The sequence below is a fragment of the Cuculus canorus genome, chromosome 3, assembly GCF_017976375.1.
Source record: "Cuculus canorus isolate bCucCan1 chromosome 3, bCucCan1.pri, whole genome shotgun sequence".
Taxonomy (NCBI): Eukaryota; Metazoa; Chordata; class Aves; order Cuculiformes; family Cuculidae; genus Cuculus; species Cuculus canorus.
The window spans coordinates 65,656,996-65,679,295 of NC_071403.1; the positions used below are offsets into that span (position 1 = coordinate 65,656,996).

General features: G+C 37.4%; 1 protein-coding gene across 2 annotated transcripts in view; it reads right to left on the reverse strand.

Moving 5' to 3' along the window:
* PLD5 (phospholipase D family member 5) overlaps positions 1-22,300 on the reverse strand; it is a 172,284-nt gene that overhangs the window by 138,275 nt on the left and 11,709 nt on the right. Inside the window, exon 1 of one of the 2 annotated variants that reach the window (XM_054062896.1) lies at positions 4,148-4,266. The exons of the other annotated variant lie outside the window; for it this stretch is intronic. Within the exon in view, the coding sequence (XP_053918871.1) occupies positions 4,148-4,150 (3 nt within the window). The 5' untranslated portion in view covers positions 4,151-4,266. Of the gene's footprint in view, positions 1-4,147; positions 4,267-22,300 lie in introns of those variants that run through there. 2 annotated transcript variants of the gene reach the window in all.

Sequence of the window (22,300 nt, forward strand, 5' to 3'; positions counted from 1 at the left end):
AAAACAGAAGTACAAAATCTGGAGAATTACTTTAGGTATGGTAGCTTCTCATCACCACTCTATGTAGTGGAGGAAGCCTGGAAATCCAAAACCTGTACACGGTCACATATTGCGCAGACTCAGTTCTTACTGGAGCACGCTACAGCACTGGAAACATGTCCCTTGGACTACAATTCATGACTGTCTCTTACAGCTGCACACTACTGAGTGGGTGTAAAGTTGTCAGTACCCTTTTCCAAACCTTTTTTACATTAAAGGTCCACATTATGTCTCTACCTTAACTGTCTTAAGTACTCTCAGTATGGTTAGAAGTATAAGAAAAATTATATGCGGCAAAACATCACATTGCTGTGAGAGTCATAAGATATATGGGCAACAGAATTTTGTCCTGATATTACAAAACATTGCAAATGCTGCAATACAAACATTAACCAGATGCAGAAAAATATATATTATCCAACCACCTTCTCACTGTAGCTGTATTTCTCAGGAAGCTGCTCACAACAATTTTTTCACTTAGAGACCAGACTGACCTTTTCGTCCTGCCTTCATTTTCCCCAACCTTCATTTTTGATAGCAGAATGAAGCCAGAAGCACAAACTAACACCAAAAGCATCCCTTTTTAATAGTTTCTCTGTGTATCACATGGACGAGGAAATAAAATCCTGTCTTGAACACAAATGCAACAGACATGCTAATAAATTATGTAAACCACAGCAAATGTATAACTTCCTGAAAGCAACTCATTTTAAGTTATACTGCCAAGGTAATACTACGGTTTAAAAGATTGATTTCAGTGAGCCAAACCTGATCTACAGAGTATAACGATAATGAATCAAAAGGAAAATGGCTTTAAAAAATTATAATCCACCACAAAACTATTCTAGTTTAAGAATTCTTGCATAAACCTTTCTTGCTGTCATACTGTGTTCAGTGAAAGCACTCAGGCTCTATAAGCATCGATGCTGAGATTTCAAAACACAAACCTATTTCATTATGAATAAACTCTAATAAATACCCAGAGATATTTCAGTGTTGCATTTCAATTAAAGGTCAGAGCGGTTACCTTTGTCCTTCACAAACAATATTTACAGAGCATGCAAGTGTGTATTTCTCTAGAATGGTGCACAGACTCGCTGGTGTGGTAAACAGCCTGCAACAAAGCTACGACACATCACTTGAATCAAACTGTGCCAAAAGTTAGCTGAGACCTATAAGTTAGTACTAACACATACACACAAAACCTGTGATTTCACCACAGCCGTACTGCATTAGATTTCTTGTAATTAAATCCTTCAATGTTCTTTCAGCAGTAGTAGTATGAGAGCCAAGATGACTACTTCTGAATGAAGAAACTAGTTTTTGCCGAAAAGACTAGGCGGAGAACAAAAGCACAAAACTAAATAGTGTCCTCAGGTTTTACTGTTTAAGTTTTGAACCAACTTCATAGAAGATACAAAGCTATTTTCCTTTCCTTAAACATACTTTATATTACCTATAAACTACATGGTTTACAAATGTATAGTATACCTCTTTAAATACAGCATTACGTTTTCAGGCAGATTATCAGACTTTTTTTCAATCCCGGTGAATAAATAGAAGTATTTAACCTAAATTCATTTGGATGAATCATTTATCCAATTGCTGAGTAGGCTTATTTAAATTTTGTGATATAGACACTTAAAACAAACTTCGCTGTACGCAGCATCTGTTGCACTAATCCTAGATAATACTTTACCAGAATTTAGCACTGCAATAGTCATGTTTACAACTTTTCAATTTTTCAAGGAAGGCTGGTACATTCTTTGAAGTTTTACTTTTGTTTCTTAAACTTATTAGAAAAAAACACTTCAAATAATTAAACTGGAGTGTCTAAAAAGCATTTACAGCTTGCAATTCTGACCTCTTTAAGATCATTTAGTATTTACATTCTAAAAAAAATCATATCATTTTAAAATCATAACTAAGAGACTGTTGCCTTTGGTTTAGCCATGCCATTTATTATATAGCTGATTAGTATTAAGCTGATTATTACTAAGGGTTCATCTTTTTAGAGGGTGTGATGGTTCTTGTTTCCTTCTTTTGTCTTCCTTCAACAAGGTATGCAAGATGCTTGCCCAGGCAATCCAAACAGAAATAAATAGATCCCTTGTGAACTGCCGTAGCAGCTACCTAAATACTACCTAACTAATCCAGGTCAAGCAGGACACAATGCAAGTTTACTTTGGCGTAAACTTTAGCAAGAGCAATATGGAGCAGTACATGAACATTAGGTTCCTAGAAGGAAAAGTCTTCCTTAATTTGCTGTTACTGAAGCATATCTGTATTTGCCTCACATAGGAACTAAGGAATCACACACCTGCAAATATGAATAACCTCACTTGTTATTAGTTCAGCCCTGTCTTTACAACAGGGAAAAGCAACCAAATCTCCTGTCTCCAATGTTTTCCTGTACCAAAATTCAGATACAGGATAATACTAACATAACACCATCACCACCACATTGTTTTCTACCAGGAAACAATATACTGAGGTCTCTTCAGCACTACAGTACTATTTAATCAACACTCAACACTGGGGATATTTGTCAAGAAAATAGTAATAATAATAACAAAACCAACAACAACAATCCCCACCATCACGCTTAGATTCATATTAATCATCTTTCCAAGAAGCTTACAGCCTGCTTGCTATTCAAGTATTGATTTTCTAATCTACATTGCATGGCGAGAAGGAAAACATAAATCTTTAACACATCACAGTGTGTTTATAGTCATAACCTGGAATACATAGGCTAAAACAGTAAATCATGTTATCTGCCGTACTTCAGTATTTCTTTTCTTGCTGCTAAGTGAAACCAGTTGAAAAAGGAAAAGATCAGCAAGCATTCAGTGATAGTTTTAGTTCTTGCATTCTAATTTTCATATTGCTGAGCAACAACAAATACACAAAAAAGATTAAAAATACCAAATCAGACACAGTTTCACATCTGCTGTACACTTTTCAAACTCCTATAGTTGCTCTTTTAAAAATCTCCACTTCCATTTGAATCACAAAGAGAATAATTTCCCACACATCAGCTGGACTATGAAGTAAGCATACTTCAGTACTCTTCAGACTTACTTACTAATTTGTTTTCCTTTCACCCTCATATACTGTAATTTCATAATCAATGTATTCCTGGACTTAGGATGCACTTAAAATGAATGGCTGAGTTCCCATACAGGAGATCAGGCTTGATGCACATTTCAAATAAAAAAAAACCCAAAAAACAACCAGTCTTGTTAACGAGCCTTGGGAGGAAATATTCCCAAGATTTGCATCCTCCCCCCACCAAATTCTTCAATACCTAGAAAACTGTTAATATCTTTATTGCATCTTCAGGTGTTGTTTAAACTACTAATAGTTTTGGTATCAATTTACAATAATTTCAGGGACTAGATTTGTGTTTTATATTCTACTATATTCTATATTTTACTTCTTTTAATACTTAGCTCAGAATATTTCAATTTTTACGACAAATAAAATCATCATCCTAGAAAGTTTTCCTTCGTTATTTTTCCCAACACACAACTACAATAGAGAAACACAATGTGCCTGATTAACAGGTCTTCACAGATGGAAAACCCAGGAAAATAAAAACTTCATAGCTCCCTAACAGACAAAGGTATGTACTGAAAAAAAAATAAAAAAAAAACAAACAACCCAAAAACATCAAAACCCCAACAAAAACTCAACATAAGAAATATATATAAACATACAGTGTGCATAAGAGATCAGCACAGATTAATTTATATATGTACATATAAAGTGTCAGTAGTTATTAATGAAAAATTCTTTTGAAAGCCCATACAGCTGTCCTCCTGCAATAAAACAAGTAGACAGGCTTATATTTACATCAAATTCTACTCAGCAGTGTTTCCCAATTTTAAAAGATTTTATATAAGCTGCACAACATTTTCAGTGCCAAAGATATTTGTTACCAACTTGCTTTGCTGATCTCTCGTAGCAAAACATTGATAATACCACTGTATCTTACACACTGTTTTCTTGGTTTAAATACTAATCCATACTAATTTCATCATCATCTTTTAAGCATTCTTTAAGGTAATAACTGAGACATAGTGAAAAGTAAAGAGCTTCTTACCATTCTGATCCAATATTTTCCCCGTCCCTGGAGTCCAGCAGCAAGGAGCTGTTGCTGTTGCACTGCTTACTAGAGACAGGAAGGCTTTGGAAGCAGAGAATGTTTTATGTGGTTAAAATGTATCACCACTGATTATATTTCAGTCCCTCAATTCCTAGCCTTGATGCTCTGGAAATCAGCCAATCCAAGCGAAAAAGAGGTTTGCAACCAGAAGTTGCAGAATTTTCACAGCAAATGCTTAACGGAAATGTTTCACTTCTTGATACTTGTTTTTTATACCCACTAAATGTTAAAATAAATCCTGGCTCACTCTTCCCGCCTCCCTTTTTTTTTTTTTTTTTTCTTTTTTCCAAAATGAGATTCATATATTGTTCACAAGGGACTTTAGCACTTGCTACAGCTAGGCACAGTGCAGAAAGGCAGCATGCCAGATTACGCGTATGTGTCTGCCAAACTACCTGAATTTTGACTTGCAACACACCCTGTTATTCCAAACATGGATCTTCCAAAGCCAAAGCTCCTAACTTTGCCAAAACAGACAGTGTTTTTGTGAGGAAGCCAAATACTCCTTTGCATTAGCTAAAACCATCTTTTGTTTGCAAGATGGTTGTTCTTTGTTGGCTTTTTTTTTTTTAAACCCACTTTTTTTTCTAGTGAAGACAAGGTGATAAATTCCAAAGGGATAAAATTACCAACTGGCATTTCTATTACATGCTTCTACCTCTACCTCTCTCAAGAATATACCCCACAGAAAATCTCTCTGCAGTGCTGTAACTATTATTAATTACTTAATCAATGTTATAATCGTCTTAATGTTTTCAGTGACAATCCAGTGCTACGCTAGATGTGACACACACAAAACAAAAAGAACAAAGACAGTCTTGACACCAATGGACCTTGCTATCAAAGAACACAGTAAGAGATAACAAAGAAGGAGGCAGAAAGAGCCAAACCAGACAGTATTGGCCAGTTTGATAGGTACTTAAAGTAATATCCCAGCAACTTGACCATTTCCAAGCTTTTTGGGCATCACAATAAAGGAGTTTTAAAGAAAGAGTCATCAAGATACTATGGAGACTGCATTAGAGACGCTTTCAAGGAGAAAATATAATATTGTACTGAGAGAGCACAAGACTGAGCCCGAAATTTTAATGAATAGGTGAAAGAGGTTGGAGTAATGGTTCTGCAATGACTGAGAGTTTATAAAGGTCTATAAAAGTTAAGACCATTCTCCATGCAAAGAAGGAAAAGAAATTGAGAAGATATACTTATGGCTTTCTTCTGTTCATTTTGTAACAGGATACAACAACGATTTTCACTGAATCTGTTTGAATCAGTGTAAGAGTGCAAAACTGCCTTGAAGAAAACAAAGGAAAGGATGCTGGACTATTTGGCAAGCTTGTTTAAAGGGTGAAGAAGAGATGGAAGTTTTGATTGTTTGCTAAAACAGCAATGAATTTATTTTAAGAAATTACCTAGAGAAACAAGATTTAATCATCTAGCACTATGTTGTTTCTGAACTCAGAGAAAGAGCAAAGGAAATAAATGACACGTTATGAACATCAGGAGCAGGCTGTTTTCCAGAGTGACAAGGAAGCAGGAGTAGGCGAGTCTAGAGGAAGGCTGTTTTAGCCACGTTGAGCTGATGAGTTCCAACTGAATAGCCATAAGAAGTGCTCTCTATTTCTAGCTGGAGGTCTAGAAAGGTCTGGAATAAAATTAATTTGCAAACCATCAAGACAAAGATTAATTTGATTTGTATTTATACGTGAGAATAACTGATTTAAATAAAACAAAGGGACATAGTAAGATGGAGTAGAAGGAGACATTTAAAGTGATTAAGATGGTAGGAAGGAGAAAATTAGGCAAAACAGGTTCTACAAAACCAAGAGAGACAAAATTTCAGGAAGAAAATTGATAACAGTATGCAAGGCAGCTTACAGCATAAAGAAAATCAATATGGTACACCGCTTTTATTGTTTGACCAGAAAGCTGCCTACAAAGACTCTTCCTTGAACAGTTTCAGCAGCATGAAGGGAGAAAGAGAAGCACCAGGAAGTGCCCAGTGCCACACCACTACTTTGCCAGTGACAGTAATCAACTCATACAACAGCGTTCGTTAGACCACTAATGAGATTCCCATCAGAGAGGCTCCACTTACAATGTCACTGAGATCCAACAGACAGTTCTGTTAAACAATCCAGTTTTGATGAATCAGGCTACAGAGGGTTTGCTCCTTTTAGAAATAAAAACTTTTCCATCAGAATGTTTTCAGCCATCTTGCTAGTCTGTGTGAACCCTTCATGTAATCCTTGAAATTTCTGAAACCTTATATTCACAAAAGATGTTTCCCAGGATACTGATCAGATGCTGAATATGATGACATGCAGCCAAGTCTTGCCCTTGTGTATGTTTCTACACAAAGTGTGTATGGGACAGGGTGATATGGCCCCATGCATACACACAGTTTTCAACTCTGCCTTTCAGTCAATGAAGCCTGGATGCTTCCAGTTTTTACTGAACAGTTAAGAATTAACTGAATGCATACAAATTTCAGAATGAATTCTGGCATGACCTTCTCATACTGAAAACACAAGTCCCAAATTCAACTGCAAGTACCACCTCCTAAATTCAACTTCAAGGCATTTCTATACAGAACAAGCACTACCAACAAAACTATAGACAGAAAAAGAAGTCATTCAAGTTACTTGAATTACTTCAGCATTAGCACTCTTGCTTCAAAAGAAGGCCACCTTTTTCACTTACTTTAAACTCCTTCCGACACACATACAGGAAAAGGAGTGTCCACCAAGGGAAAGAATTGCGTATTGTTTTAAATGCAGTAGTTTAAATGGTAACTTCAACTTTTACATCTACATGACCCTTAAATATTAAACATGTTTTTTTGGGAGAGGAGAGGGGGTGGAGCAGGAGTGAAGATGGAGTGTCCCTTCAGTTCTTAAAGGATCCACAAGCAAAGGGAGTTTAATTCTGGACAGGCCCTCTGTATAAGAAGAAACCATCTTCCTCCTAAGGTTGCGTTAAACTTCATAACGTAATCCTTGCTGACTGCTTACTACCCTCATGCAGGGGCTGGTATATATTGCCAGACTTCACCTCCCTCAGCAAATTAACTGTCATCAGGAGCCCCATGCTTCAGAGTCTATTTAAAAAATAAAAAGAATGTTCTCAAAGGCATCTGATCACATTCTCTAGGTACCTGTAGGAATGTAGCTAGCAAGTGACATAGTCTAAACTCTTATTTAGATAGATTTTCTTAAGCAATAACATAAGGAAGTCCTTGAATACTCTAAATGATCAAGGAACACACAATTAGGCAGAAGAACTGAAGCTGGATTAAAAGTAATCTATTTTTGCGATGAAAATAACTTGCATTGCCAGTTCTACTCTATTTCATGCAAGGATGTTCTTTGCAGCATGTAAACCTTCACATTAGAGCCCTAAATGCAACATTTGAACAGCTGTATTAAGGGGCACAAATACAAAGCAACTAATTAAAGAACTGAATTTTTGCCCTGGTAGAATTTATTTTATTTCTGCATTTGGTTTCAATTTTTCATTAAAGTCCTAATAAATTTAATTGCAGAAATATTGAATCATTTTGGATTTGCTTGAGATGCCACAAATCCTAAGGGACATGCAGTTATGGCTTTCTTGGGGCACTCTGTAAGTCTGTCCAAACTGTCCTCAGCATTATGAAGCATCATCTCTCCCCACAGGCTGTAATAAATAATGAAAAGGTCTATGAACATCCTGCTATAAATAGTTAAAAATAAATCACAGCTCTGATGAGTAATAAGACAAAAGCATGCATTATTATTTGACTTTGCAGAATGAAGATAAATTGTGTTACATGTCTGCAAAAATTCCAGAAGTCAAAAAACCAAAACAGATACAAAACTTCAAGCACCTATGCAAAAGAGGAAATTTATCAATAAAGAATACTTAAATAATTTGATATTTTAATAATTTGATGTTTCACAAAATTTTTTTCCCCACTCCTTCTCCAAAATCTTCACTGTCAGGAAAGGTCAACACATCATCACAAATGGGATCTACACAGAATAACAACATGCACTTTCTCATATGAAGGCTATTCCATTTCAGCAGGAATGTGAAACAAGTAAATCAGGGCAGAAAACAATAAGACTTCAATATCTTAAGGAATTCAAGTAGCTTGAAATCCAAGCCTCAATAGTTTCAGTACAGTGTTTAGCCTGTCTTGGCCAGATGAACTTGAACAAAAGAATTCTGTATTTTGTTGTTTAAGTCTTAGAGCAAACAGAAATGATCTTAACAAGTACAGTGATAATATGGCAAAGGCAATGCAAGACAGGAGAATGGATATGATAGTAGACCTCTCCCTTCTGCACAGAAGCCTGGTACTAGAGCCACAAGACCTAGTACTCTGTAGGAGCAAGAACTTTATTCTTACTTCATTTTACTGGCACTATTTTCATACAATGAATGTCAAGTCTGCACCTCAGATAGCATTCTCCACTTCTCCCTTGGGTCTTTTCACCAGGCCCAATATTTCAAGATAATCTCTCTCTAACATCCTGTCAGCTTGTTGTAGATTTTGGCTGTCATTATCTAAACTGTTTATTCAGAACTGGTTTTTTCCCAAAACACTAAGGCCTGATACAGCATAGCCATGAAGAAATATGTCCAAAGCACATTCTGAGTGTAAAGTGGTAAAGTGCTGTACTTCTACATGCTAAAAGAATCACAAACACATGCTAACAAACACAGGAGTTCTCTACTCCTTCAAAAGTCTAACTAGCACAAGAAATCCACAGCTGAACAACACGATTATAAATATTAGTATTATTTTTTCACTGCTCAGGAAGGAAGGAAGGAAGGAAGGAAGGAAGGAAGGAAGGAAGGAAGGAAGGAAGGAAATGGGGAGAAGGTAAAAAAAAGGAAAAGAGAGAGAGGCATAACATTAAAGTGTCTCAGTCTGGTCCCTCTTCAAGGCTCACTAGATCTACAAATCAATAGCCAGCACAAAAAAAACCAGCAACCAACATCACCAAAATCAAAGACCACCACCCAGTCTGTTATACTTCCACACATATAGCAGTATATCACATTTCAAGAATCTTTACCAAAGTCTCACATATAAGCTACAACCTGAAACCCCCTCACTCATACAATTCATACATTAATATCAATGAGACTTTCCAGTGGTTAAGTCCTGTTCTCTTGGATGGCTAATATAAAATCAGCCTCAAATATTTTCAAAAAAATATTCTGAAGCAAAAACAGAGGATTAAGAACTTCTACTAGCCTTGCAGGAAAGAAAATGTTTGAGGAAAAATCTGCTCGTAGAGGTTCGTTACACTAGAAGAAAGAGAATTTCAAATCAGTGTAAACACATCCAGATGTTACAAAACTGGTACAGCACCCTACAGAACAGCAGAGATTCTGCACAGCCGTAACCAAAGGATGAAACATGACCCAAAATGTTTAGTGCTCTGGTAAAGACTGCATGCATTACCCAGCCACAAACCGATGTGCCAGCTCATAAATCATAACTGGAGCATGACCCCGTCCATAACAGGTGCCTGGTCTCTAAATGGCCAGTATCAATACACAGAGGATAATGGGGTTTCACTGCCATCAAAACCAAACATTGTTCACAAGTTTTAGAGAAATATTTTTCTATTATTTTGTGAAAAGCTGGGGGGGGGGGGGCAGGAAAGAGAGATAGATAAAGCCTTCTTATCTATCAGATGCAGCTGAAAAAACATATGAGTGCTGCCTCCCAGAGTTCAGCTGCCTGGTAACATTTCTTTTCTATTTTGCTGTGTTACACTGATTAAGCGTCCAAGGAAACGATCTCCAAAGGCTGTGAAACAATAACTAGATCCTCTGTTTCTGCCAGTCACGGTACCCAGAGATTCACACTGGACCACCCCAGCTCAAGGTATGCATAGACCAAGGCCTCTATGATGCCTAAACAGCACAGCCAGGTAACGGCTTCAAAATGGAACTCAACACATCTCTCTCGCATCTGCACATGAATGCCTGCTTGCACAACTTCACAAAGGAAAACTCAACTAATGAACTTTCTCTCTCCATAAGCCGCAAGATCACTGCATAGAACCCACATCACCCGCGATTCCTCCACTTGGAGCAGCCAGGCAGACTATCAGAGCCTCTTCAGTGCCCTGAGAAGGTGGGCTGGGAGAGGAAAGGCACCAGAGTGCAGTGCAGAGCTGCACTGAGAGGGTGGACAACTTCCACCTCCTGTCATTAGTATCGACAGTGACAATGATGCTGTTTCCATGCACGCTGCAGCCAAATGACTCAGGCCAGCACAGCATTTCTTGATCTAACCACTGAAATTAGCACACAACTGCAATCACATTCTAAAGCAAGAAGCAGGTGTTTAGGAAGTCCCATTTAAAGAAGTTTAGGGTTCAGTCTATTGTATTTTGAGTGCTAACCACAGATAAATATTTTGCGAGTTTACAGAATAACCACACCAAGCATCATTCCAACATGAAGTAAGTCAAGATATTTCTAGAAAAGCAAAATATAAAGCTTATGATCCTAATTTTTCAGCCAAAAGGGTAAAAAAAGATTGCCTCTTTTCATATATGCGAGTGAAAAAGGGACACAGCCTTTAAATATTGAAATTGCTATCATATAATACCTCATTAGCAAACAGTTTCTGTCACTGAGAAATATGGTTAACGGAACAGTATGTCCTCCAGTAACTTCCATTCCTAAATAAACATTTGCCCACGTTCAAAATGGCAAGAAAACACGTAAGAATCAATACAGATCATCCCACTTCTTGTTTTCGCGTCGCTTCCAAGGCGATGCCAGCCAGGCGCTCCGTCTTCCTCTCCATCTCACCACGAGGGGGAGGTACAGCATTGCTCGGGTCCAGCTCTCCAGGAACAGCATAAATACAAAATGCAGCACTGTATCTTTATCCTATAACAATCACCTGCAATAACTTACTTAAGTTAAGCAGGAATGATCACAATATGTACTACTGACTACTTAATAAAACAAAAATTTATACAAACAGCCTACGTAATGTATACACTGATAACCAGCCCATTTTAAAAACAGGTAATCATTTTATGTACATTAGTATTTGGCTGCCTACATAACAACATTAGCTGTGTTGGTGTAACTCAGTTTTGTTTCCATGTGAAACTTCACTTAATATAATTTTCCTAGATTATAAAATGCACTTAATTCTCCTGCAGCAGTCTGCGTAATGCCAGTTTTAGACTTGGATAGAATAGGAAAAGAAATAGCAGAAAGATCAAACTGCTGTCAGTAGGTTAAGAATAGTTTGAGACAGAAGTGCAGAAACAGAAGAGCACAAAAAGCTTTGCAAATACTTGGTTTTGAAAAAATTAAAAAGTTGCTGAGAAAGAATAGGTTATCTCATTCTAGAGACTGATGGACAAAAGTGCCAGTCCAATGGGCAAATGCTTCAAAGCAAATATACATGCAAATCAGATTGACAATCTGCTGTTTCACAGCTAATTTTGACCTAACATGCACACCAAACATGTCGGGAGAGAAATATTTCTTCTCACTGCAGATCTATGAATGATTTATACTTACGTAAACTATTGTGATGGGATGACCCTGGTCACAAAAAGACAAACAACCATTCAGGCTCTCAACCACTTCCCCCATCCTCAGCGGGACATGGAAAAGAACAGGAAATACAAAGCAAGGAAGCTTGTGGATCAAATAAAGCTAGCTCAGCAGGTGATGGAAAGAAGGGACCCCACACCCAAACCAGCAATGCAAAGGGAATCACTCATTACCACCCACAAGTAGATTGATGCCCAGACAGTTTTTGAGCAACAACCACCATGAAAGTCACTCACGCCCACACAACTCCTTTTCTCATCTACCTCCAGTTTTTATTGCTAAGCATAGCATCATCTGGTATGAAACACCACTCTGGTTAATTTGAGTAAGCTATCCCAGCTGTATCCCCTCTCAACTTTCCCACCCTAGCCTACTCAATCTGAGGAGCAAGAGAGAAACAAAGAAGGCCTTTGTGCTGTGCAAGCACTGTTCAGCAATAGCCAAAATATTAGTGCGTTGTCAACACTGTTTAGCTGTGCATGCAAAACACAGTACTATACAAATGCTGTGAAAAAAATTAATTTCAACACAGCCGGACACAGTACGCCTATTTTCGAACAAACTTGACTGTCATGCCAGGACACAGGAAAAAGGCAACAACCTGGATGACCTGGACAGCTTCATGCACTTGCAAGGTCTTAACATGAAAGAGAATATTGCTATCTGCCTGGAGCCACAGAGTTGATGTTAACTCAAAAGACATGACCGAGCAGTAAATGATTAAAATCAGATTAGCTTAACAAATTCATATTCAAAGTTTGGCTCTTTGTGGCAAAAAACTTTGCTTGCTTTTTCTAATGGTTGCCTGCAATAAGCTGTTAAGATGACATCAATGGGAAAAGAGTAAAAAAATGGTGATCAATAAGGTAACAGAAAAACCCAAAACTAAAACCAAAGTAACTTGACTTCACATCTTCCAGATGATCATCTGCTTGCAAGGCTGTGTTTTTTCAAGGTAGCAGGAAATGACTGGAAAGTGGAGCAGTGATTGAGTAGCAAAGTTAAAACCACACTATGCTGAAGCATGAGACAGAACAAGAGTATACTATGTGCCTGGTACATACAGTCATTATACTGCACTGGCGGAGGAAGAAAGGAGTAATATGCAGTTATAGTAATTTACATTAATACCCACATTTTTGCAGTGCAGCTGAAAGCTACTGTTGAGAAATTTAATGTCAGGTAATGAATCACTTAATGAACTTATTACCGGTCAAGCTTAACTGAAAGCACAGCTTAAATTCATTAATAGCTTAATCATCTAATGATTTTAAGACATTAAGCTAGTTCTAAGAGGTAATTAAGGCATGGGTATCCTTCCTGGTCAAATTCTTTGCCTCTGTAGCGTACATACAGCCCCAGTAGTTTCAGCTGTGTTCCACTTGTTTACACAACTGAAAAATTCAGCCTTGATGAGACTATGAGTGGCCTCAGCTTGACCTTTCAGGAAAAAAAAAAAAAATCATTTTTTAAAAAACTAAAGGCTGAGGAATATACATAAAGAACTAGACATACTGCAGAACAGAGTCTTAATCTCTGCCTTTCTTCCTTGGGGAAGATGCTCTTCAGATCACAAAGCTAAACATACACACACCCCTCTTCCATTAAAGAAGCCCTGATACTATTTGCTTACCTGCAAAACTCTAAGAACATGCTTTTCTCAGTGATGCACAAAACTCTGCAAAGCAATGGTCAACTCCTCTCCTTAAAATTTTACAACTAACAGCACTGCTTCTTTCCATTACTGACTCACACATCTAGTGATTCCTGAAGAGGTTACTTAATTCCACTGTTAAGAATCACTGAATTTCAAAACGCAAGGAAAGGAAAACCACGTCTGAACACAGACAAGAATGGCTTGCAAAATATTACATATCAAATACATAGCAGCCATGTTGACTGCTTATTTTTGCCAGATCAAAAGTGTTGACTGGAGCTAGGAACAGTAAACAATTTTCATCTGTATATAAAAAATGCATCACAAAGTAATCCTAAACCAGATAATTTATCAAGAACAAAACCCAGATAATTTATCAGGAACAGAAACCAGATAAAGTATTGGAAGATTCTGCCCTGATTACATGCGAAAACATACTAAACATAAGAGTGTACTAAACAGCAAGAGTAGTATCCACATTACATTTCTTGAGCACTGTGACCTTCCTTTCAGCCTCATCTGAATAAGCTTCAGTAGGAACAGACCCCAGTAACTCAGACATGTAGTTCAAGAATACACATCAGACATCTGAATAGTGAGAACATAGTTGAAGCCACCTCCACATTGCAGCTGGCTGCTGCACACACATCGGTTTACAGCACGGAGAAGCTTGTCCCAGAAAGTATCAGTGTGTCATCCAACACACATCTCTTCTTCAGCGAAGAATCTGAACTATCCAATGCTCAGATTTAATTGCTAAATCAATTTAAATCCTCTGTATATTATACAAAACACTTCCTATCTTGATAATTCTTTTTCTTGGGGGGGAGGGGGGGAAGAGTGGGAAATGTAACCATTTCTATTATTTACAAAGATTACACATAATATTTCTGTGGCCAACAGAATAAAGCTTCCTCGATATATATAACCCAGGATAAATATAAAGATAATATCAGTCTTTGCATCTGCTATAAATATTTTGACCACTAACTGGAGACAAAGCCACAACACATCCACATAGTCTACAGGAACTATTAAAACCCATAAATCAGCCCAGACCGAGTTGCAAATTTCTTTCCACACACCTGAATCTCATTTGGATTATATTTTAATCTCTTAATATTAGGAAGTATTTGTTGATATATCTTTTACGTTCTGTCTCTGTCTGTCTTTAGGGCTACATTATGCCAGCTTCCAGGAACCTAAAGCTTTTCCAACTGCAACTGTAAGAAGCACATCTTTTCATCTCTCTTCCTGGGGCCACATTCCACAGTATATGCAATAGTGTCTAAAAGGACCTCTAAATTTTCTTCTCTATAATTAAAAGAAACAAACCTACAGACTGTGTTTGCTTTTAGTCTAGTTTAGTTCATTCCATCATGAAAAAGGAAGTTATACTTGGATATACTCCCCTTGGAAATCTCTTCTGACCACTTTTCAGTAGGCTATTCTGAATGTGTTATTGATCCTTCTGAATGCTGGAGAACCTCTGGATAATTCAGTCCTAATTTGAAAAGAAAATTGTATATATTTGTGTAGAGAAAAAAAAAAACAACAAAAACAACAGACCCTCATCAACCCAAGGACCAAAGCTTCAACCCCATTAAGTGAAATTTTAAGAACTATTAAGCAACAGTAACAGCTTACACTAACAGCTGGTTTTTTGTTTGTTTTCTTTTTTCATTTTTGGCTATATGATGAGTATCCCTAAATTAGCATTTGAGGTTGCTCTAAGACTGTAAATATACAAATCTCCTGACTACCCTTGTCTTGTACTGGAGCCTCACAAGCAGGGAACAAACTGTTTCAAGACAGGTAACTACGAATTATTATTCCAGAAAAAAAAAAAGTGACAGCAATTAACAAAAAATAAAATCTCATTTCTCTGATGCTAGAAACCCCTAGGTGATACAGGATTGGATGGACCTCTGTTCAAGGTATAGCACACTGCACTAATCACCACCGTGGTGAGGCTGACCAACTCTACACTTAAGTGCATTTTTATAGGGTCTTGCTTACAATACAGATTCATCTGTCATTGATAGCAATCAAGTCTGGAATACAGACCTAGCTTCAAAGAGCACCTTGGTGGTAGACATTAATATTCTTACCTCATTAATAAACCAGTAGTTCCTGGGAACAGGCACATATAATTTTTGCACATTGATTAAATGCACATCTCTTAAGCAACTAGCAGTCACACTGCTTTCGCAAGAGGGAGGCATGCACCTGGGTTTGCTATCATACAAATTACTAACTCCTACAACAGTCTTCTGGGCCAGCCACCCTAATCCCCATGTAAATTTGTTTTAGAGAGCGATGTAGGAATACGTAGCTTGATTTACATGGATTAAACCCACACATGCATTTCAGGAGTGCAACTAATAACCAAAAATTAATAGGTGTTCAGTCAATGGAACCAGACTAGAGCTAGTCCTATTTAAACCTCCCAATAGCATACAACATGGACACACAGCCTTACCACCAAATATTTAGTTTTAAAGGTCTGCTGATATTGCTCTGTACTGATTTCTATTGTACACATAGTCTGTGCAACTGCCAGGGACAGATGAAAAGTGAGACTGGGCTGTCTCATCTTTCAGAGACTTGCAATAAAAAAGACGAGCCAAAAAGTGAAACAGAATAGCTAGGGTACAAATTCAGGAGTCAGAGAACTAATTTAAATCGAAAACCAACAAACTGAGCAAGACAAATTGTCATTCCGTGCCTTTATATAATTTCTTTAGCCTGTCTCTTACTGCATTTGCACACTGCACTGCATAAAATGCCCTAATCTTAGTACTGAACACTAATCTCTAGTATTATACAGTATGCTGTTTAAAATATAAAGGTGACCTCCAACGTTCTCTATATGGTCTCAGACAAATAATTTCATTTCTGTAGGATTAGGATACATCTATATTGTGTTCATAAAATATGACTGTGTCATATAGTAAGACTGGAACCTGAACAGCTTTGTCCCTATAACCTGCAAAGCCAGAACAAGTCTCTGAATGCTCACTCATCAGGTAACCCCATAGCCAAGCCTCTGCATCTTCACCGCTAGTAGACCTGCAAAACTGATGATAGATACCTACGTCTTTAAGTTAAGTGAGTTCACCACAGGTTGACTATTCAGTTTGAACCAAACCAACTTTTTCAGCTGGATAAAACACACAAAACAGCCTCACCAGAATAAGCAGATGCTCTGATATCATACTTCACATGTCCCAACCACTGAATATTAAATATTATATATAGTGGCTATTACAGTCTCCTGGGCAATTACAGTCTCCAAGGGCATTTTCTTACTGTGGAGATAAAGTGAATCATCTAGAACCATTTACGCAGATACTCCTTCTATCCAAAGACATGGGTTTCATACTTTTATATATATATTTGTACCATAATCCTTTGGACATCTGTCACAACATCACCAAATCTGTAGCTATGTAAAAGACTTAGACTCTGTATTATATACACACATATTTTACAGGCATTTAAAAAAAAAAAGGTATGACAGAAAGGGCAGAAAGAAGCAGCCTGTAACCTGAAGAAGCCTGAAGGTATTACTAAATAAGAAAAGAATGGCTGTTTCGTTTTAACTTGCATATGTCCCTGCACAGAGGTGAAAACCGCTGTTCTTCAAGGAAATACATCAAAATAGAAATGGAATAGAAACAAAAGTTAAAACCAAACCTTTTTGTAATAGAAGCTGTAATAGAAGCTTGAGGAGCACGAACACGAAACAGGTTTTGTCTGATATACTTCTTAAGCAAAGCACAGTTGTTGCAATCTATCACCCATGACAGTAAATCATTCTATGAATTAATGTATTCATACATTTTCCCATAGTCTCCCTTTTAATTAGAGGAAAAACTACAATTACTTATGGATAACAATAAATTCCTACCAACAAAGCTGCTTTTTCAGCATCTACCTTACTGAAGAACGTTGACTCAATGGCTCTGATTTTCTGAGGAAAACAACAGAATTATCTGGCTGAAGGAGTGCAGACATCACAGTCATTCTTTGAATATGGGCTAAGTTATGTTGTCCCTCACTTACTGCACAATAACTGTCTATCCTGCAGCACTCCATCTACAGGCACCCAAGTCTACAGGCATCAGGACGCAGATGGCAAGCCATGCTGAAGATAAACAGGTTCTATATTACTCAATTAACTCAAGGTAAGTGTTTGGAAGAACCGGTAGGAAGGCAGGGTAGTAAATCTTTGTGACTTTTTAAACTTATTTTTAAAATCATGATCTAGTACTTGTTTGCTTCAGCTTGCAGACTCAGAGTAATGTAAAAGTACTTAAAACTCTTATGCTCTACTTGCATCAAAATTTGTTTTTTATAGAAAAATTATACCATTCAATTTTTGCAAAAGAGGTTTCTGATTTACAGCCCTATGTAAAACACAGCTTTCTGTTATTATAGAGAGTTTCATTTTAACAAAGTGGAAAAAAGGTATACTGTAGGTATATGTTTACCCATGCATGTTTAAATAGAAAGAAAAAACCAAACCCTCTACCCCTAAAGTAGCTGTAATACAATATTACAATACACTTACAAAGAAAAGACCTCTATGCCAGACTGAGGGACTTTAAAACAACTCAGTATCTGTGCTGAATATACTTTTAAAAACACCTAAAAGCCCTCAAACCAAGGGCTTCACAGTAATCAGTGCTACATAAGCCATCAACATTTCTTCCTGCAGAGCTTAAAACTGAGAATTTTAAGGCCTTGATCACAAGTTCATTGGAATCAGCAGAGAGTTTTCAATAGCTTTGGATTATATCTCAGAGACATAAGTGGCCACACGCAGACAGGGAGGTAAGACAAGTTAGCAGAAAAAAACACATTAACAGTAAGGGTGAGCTTACTGTATGGGCGGAAAAACAATTTACATACTTGGTTTATTTCAAAATCCTAATACAATTATACTGCAGGCTATGTTTGCGTATGAGGCAGCACTTTGAACTGAAATTCATTAGCTTATTTCAAGACAAAGCAGTAAAACCAGGCATAAGAAATAATGATATTTTATTTTTATTTTTTATTTTATTTACATATTAATACATAATAAATGTATTATTAACACACAGGGACTTGGTAAATTTGTGGGCAAAGAACATGATCTCAACTTTTATATGAACTGTAAAGAAAAACACTAGACAAATTAGTCATAATTCCAGAAAGTGAAAATGCAGCAATAGTAAGTTCTAAATATTTTCTCACCAGAGGCCACTATTTTCATTATTAATCCCGACACTTAAAATGTAAATTCACCCACAATTAAGTACTACACTTAGTTATAGTTAATACCATCTAGGGGAATAAGCAGTCTTGGCTTTTGTGATTTACTTAGGAGAGAGACATAGTTTCATGGGCGTGCTTCCAGTGATCTAACTATGAAACATGCACCACTGTAAGAGCTGGTAGCAAGTATATACACCTACTAGACCATTTTTATTTTTTGTATTTCCCAGCAAAGCAAGCTTTACATTCTGAGAAAAGGCTGTAGAAAATACAGCTATTAGCATGTAGTTTTCCTAACTGATCTTTCACCAGTGCAATAGCTATTAGTTAATCGATCTCTGTGCCATGTTGGTTGCATATGTAGACTAAAATTCAATGAAAAAAATATATTTTATGAAGTCACATAGAAATGTAACCAAATGCGTTAATAACTATCTGTCAAAGATGGCCTTTTGGTTTAAATAATTAGTCCTGTGACTTTAGAAAAATGAAGAGGTGGTGAATTGGCTTGGGTTTACACCTTTCTTAAAGCTTAAATATGGTTTGTAATTAATCTTTCCCAGTTTCCCCTAAGATACTCACAGGGAATTTGAAGAAGTGTGGGCTGGATGAGCAGACAGTGAGCTGAACTGAAAACTGGCTGAAAGTACAGACCCCGAGAGCAGTGAACGATGACACAAAGTCCAGTTGGAGGCTAGTAATTAGTGATAAGGCCCATGGATAAATACAGGGCCTACTCCTATTCAACAGCTTCATTAATGATCTGGATGATGGGGCAGAGTACACCTTCAGCAAGACCGCGGATAATACAAAACTGGGAGAAGTGGCTGATATACTTGAGGATTGTGCTCAGGCTGGAGAACTGGGCTGGCAAGACCTTTATGAAGTTCATCAAAGGGAACAACTGCAAAGTCGTGCACCTGGAGAGGAACAACCCCACATACCAATACATGCTGGGGGCACTCAGCTGGAAAGTGGCTTTGCAGAAGCAGCCCCAGGGATCCTGGTGGACACCAAGTTGAACATAAGCCAGTAATGTGCCCTCGTGGCAAAGAAGGCCAACAGTATCCTGGGCAACATTAGAAGGAGTGTTGCTAGCAGGCTGAGGAAGGTGATCCTTCCTCTGTAGTCTGCCCTGGTGAGTACTGTGTCCAGTTCTGGGTTCCCCAGTACAAGAGAGATATGGAGCTACTGATGAAAGTCAAGCAAAGGGCCATGAAAATGGTTAAGGAATTGGAGCATCTATCCTATAAGGAAAGGCTGAGAGAGCTGGCACTGTTCAGCCTGGAAGAGAAGATTGAGGGGGAGGAGAGGGAAGAACTAATCAATGTGCACAAATATCTAAAGGGAAGATGTAAAGAAGATTAAGCCAGACTCTTCTCAATGGTGTTCAGTGACAGGAGCCATGAACACAAACTGAAACACATGAGGTTCCATCAGAACATCAGGAAACACTTTTTAACTTTGAGGGTGATTGAGCACTGAGCACCGTTCACTCAGGGAGGTAGTAGAGTCTCCAACCTCAGATGTATTCAAAAGCTGCCTGGACATGGTCCTGGGTAGCCCGCTCTAGGTGGCCATGCTTTTGAGCATGGAGGTTGGACAAAATGACTTCCAGAGGTTCCTTCCAACCTCAACCATTCTGCAGTTCTGTGAAGGCACAGAAGTGAGTTTACCTGCAGGAGCTTTCTTCTCAAACCTGCCTTGACATACTTTCCTCCCCAATTCCAGTTTTCCAGGTTTTCCTTATGCTTTTCTTCTTCAGGCATTTCTATGAAAGATATCTAGCAACAACTAGTATATTCTACACTGTATATTCTGAACCCAAAATATGTGTACAGAGCTTGACTATGCTCGGTATTTCCCTAATCTGGTATCAAAATAGAGAGCTCAGAGGTTACCCTTTTTTTTTCCCCTCAAGCACATGAAAGAACAAGAATTACAACGCTTCAGGATTTTTCATTTTAATGAAGGATTCTACTTCTTTCAAAAATAAGATTTGCATGAATTTATTCTTAACAGAGCAAGCAGATTGAGCTGGCTCAATTTACAATTTTTCATTTTTACATCACCTTTTCTATCTAGTATTATGATGACTATACACCATAGAAATAACTTTTAGAACATACACTATATCTGCAGATCCATGCTTTTTGACATAATTCTTTTATTCCACTGTCTCCAATAACATCTTGCACTGCTTATCCAAATATTTAAGGACAAACCTCCTAACTTGCTGTGAGAAGTGATGGCCATGGAGTATGCAAATAGAAATAAATGCTATAAAGAATTATTGCAACGTGTGTATCATGTGTCCCTACATTTTAATAAGTGCACTCCTTAAAGGAGCCATGTAAGAAGTACTTTATGTGGGAAATGAGGTAACTGGTAAGTAACATTAGGAATTTATACTAGCAATATGAGTTTAATCAAAAATCTCCAAAAACATACCTCTCAAAGTTTCACCCTTCCTCACAGAAAACAATAGCTAAACCAGAATGGTAGAAGACTGACAAAAAACTGTGAAGTTGCATAAATTGACATTAAGGTTCTCTGAAGTAGATTTTATTATTAATTGTTCATGTTAATACTGCCTTTCAAAACCAGGACCCAGACTGTTCTTGAGCTCAGATGCATCCTGCAGTCAAACAAAAGCCCTTGTTCAGACAAAGAAGTCTTAAGAAGGAGCCTCAGCAAAATGCTAACACGTAACATGATAGCATTTAAGCTTCCACCTGTTCAAAAACATGATGATATGCTTCAATTTGCTCTTGGCCCCATATTCTACAACTTAGTTATGACACATCATCTAAATCCAAGAACTCCCAACGAGTTGGAGCCCTATCACAGAGGCAAGAAAACAGGTCTACAGAAACAACTTAGTCTTGTCATTTTGGGAAATATTTTCTCTGTAAAGTTTTGGATTTGGACAAGTAGAATTCTACTTTCTGAAAGCTATTGTACTTGAGTTAGAACTTCCATGCTCAGAGCATGAAGAAATTAGCCAGATATGCTATCAAAAATTAATGATGTTCAGAAATAAAAAAAAAAAATCACTAATAGCTGGTGGGAAGAGAATTTTATCAAAAAAGTAATCATAAAAAGCAACAGCTCAAACACAGTCACCAGATTAGTCCAAACAGGAAAGGATCTTACAGCTTTTCAAAAATACTACTACCTCCCTGACTTATCCAGTATATAGTATACTAAAAAAAAAAACAACCAACACAAACAGCATACGGTGCTAAGCTGAGAACTAAAACATACAAAAATTTCAAAGACTTCATGTGTGTCTTATGTACTGTGGCCTGTAAATCAGGAAGTATTAATACACAGTGATGCTCCTATAAGCAAGCATTTCTAGATCTGCTGCAAATCTCCCCATAGATCAGAGAGAATCCTCTTTACTACCTACACTAACTTCAAAAGATGCAGTCTCTCAGCTGTCTATTTCTGAAAAATAAATATGCAACCTCTTGGAAAACTTATTCCATAATACTGTGAAACAGGTTTTGCATCCCTTTCAAGGGACAACAGTACAGTCGCTTATACTTCACTGCATTGAAAACATCAGAGCT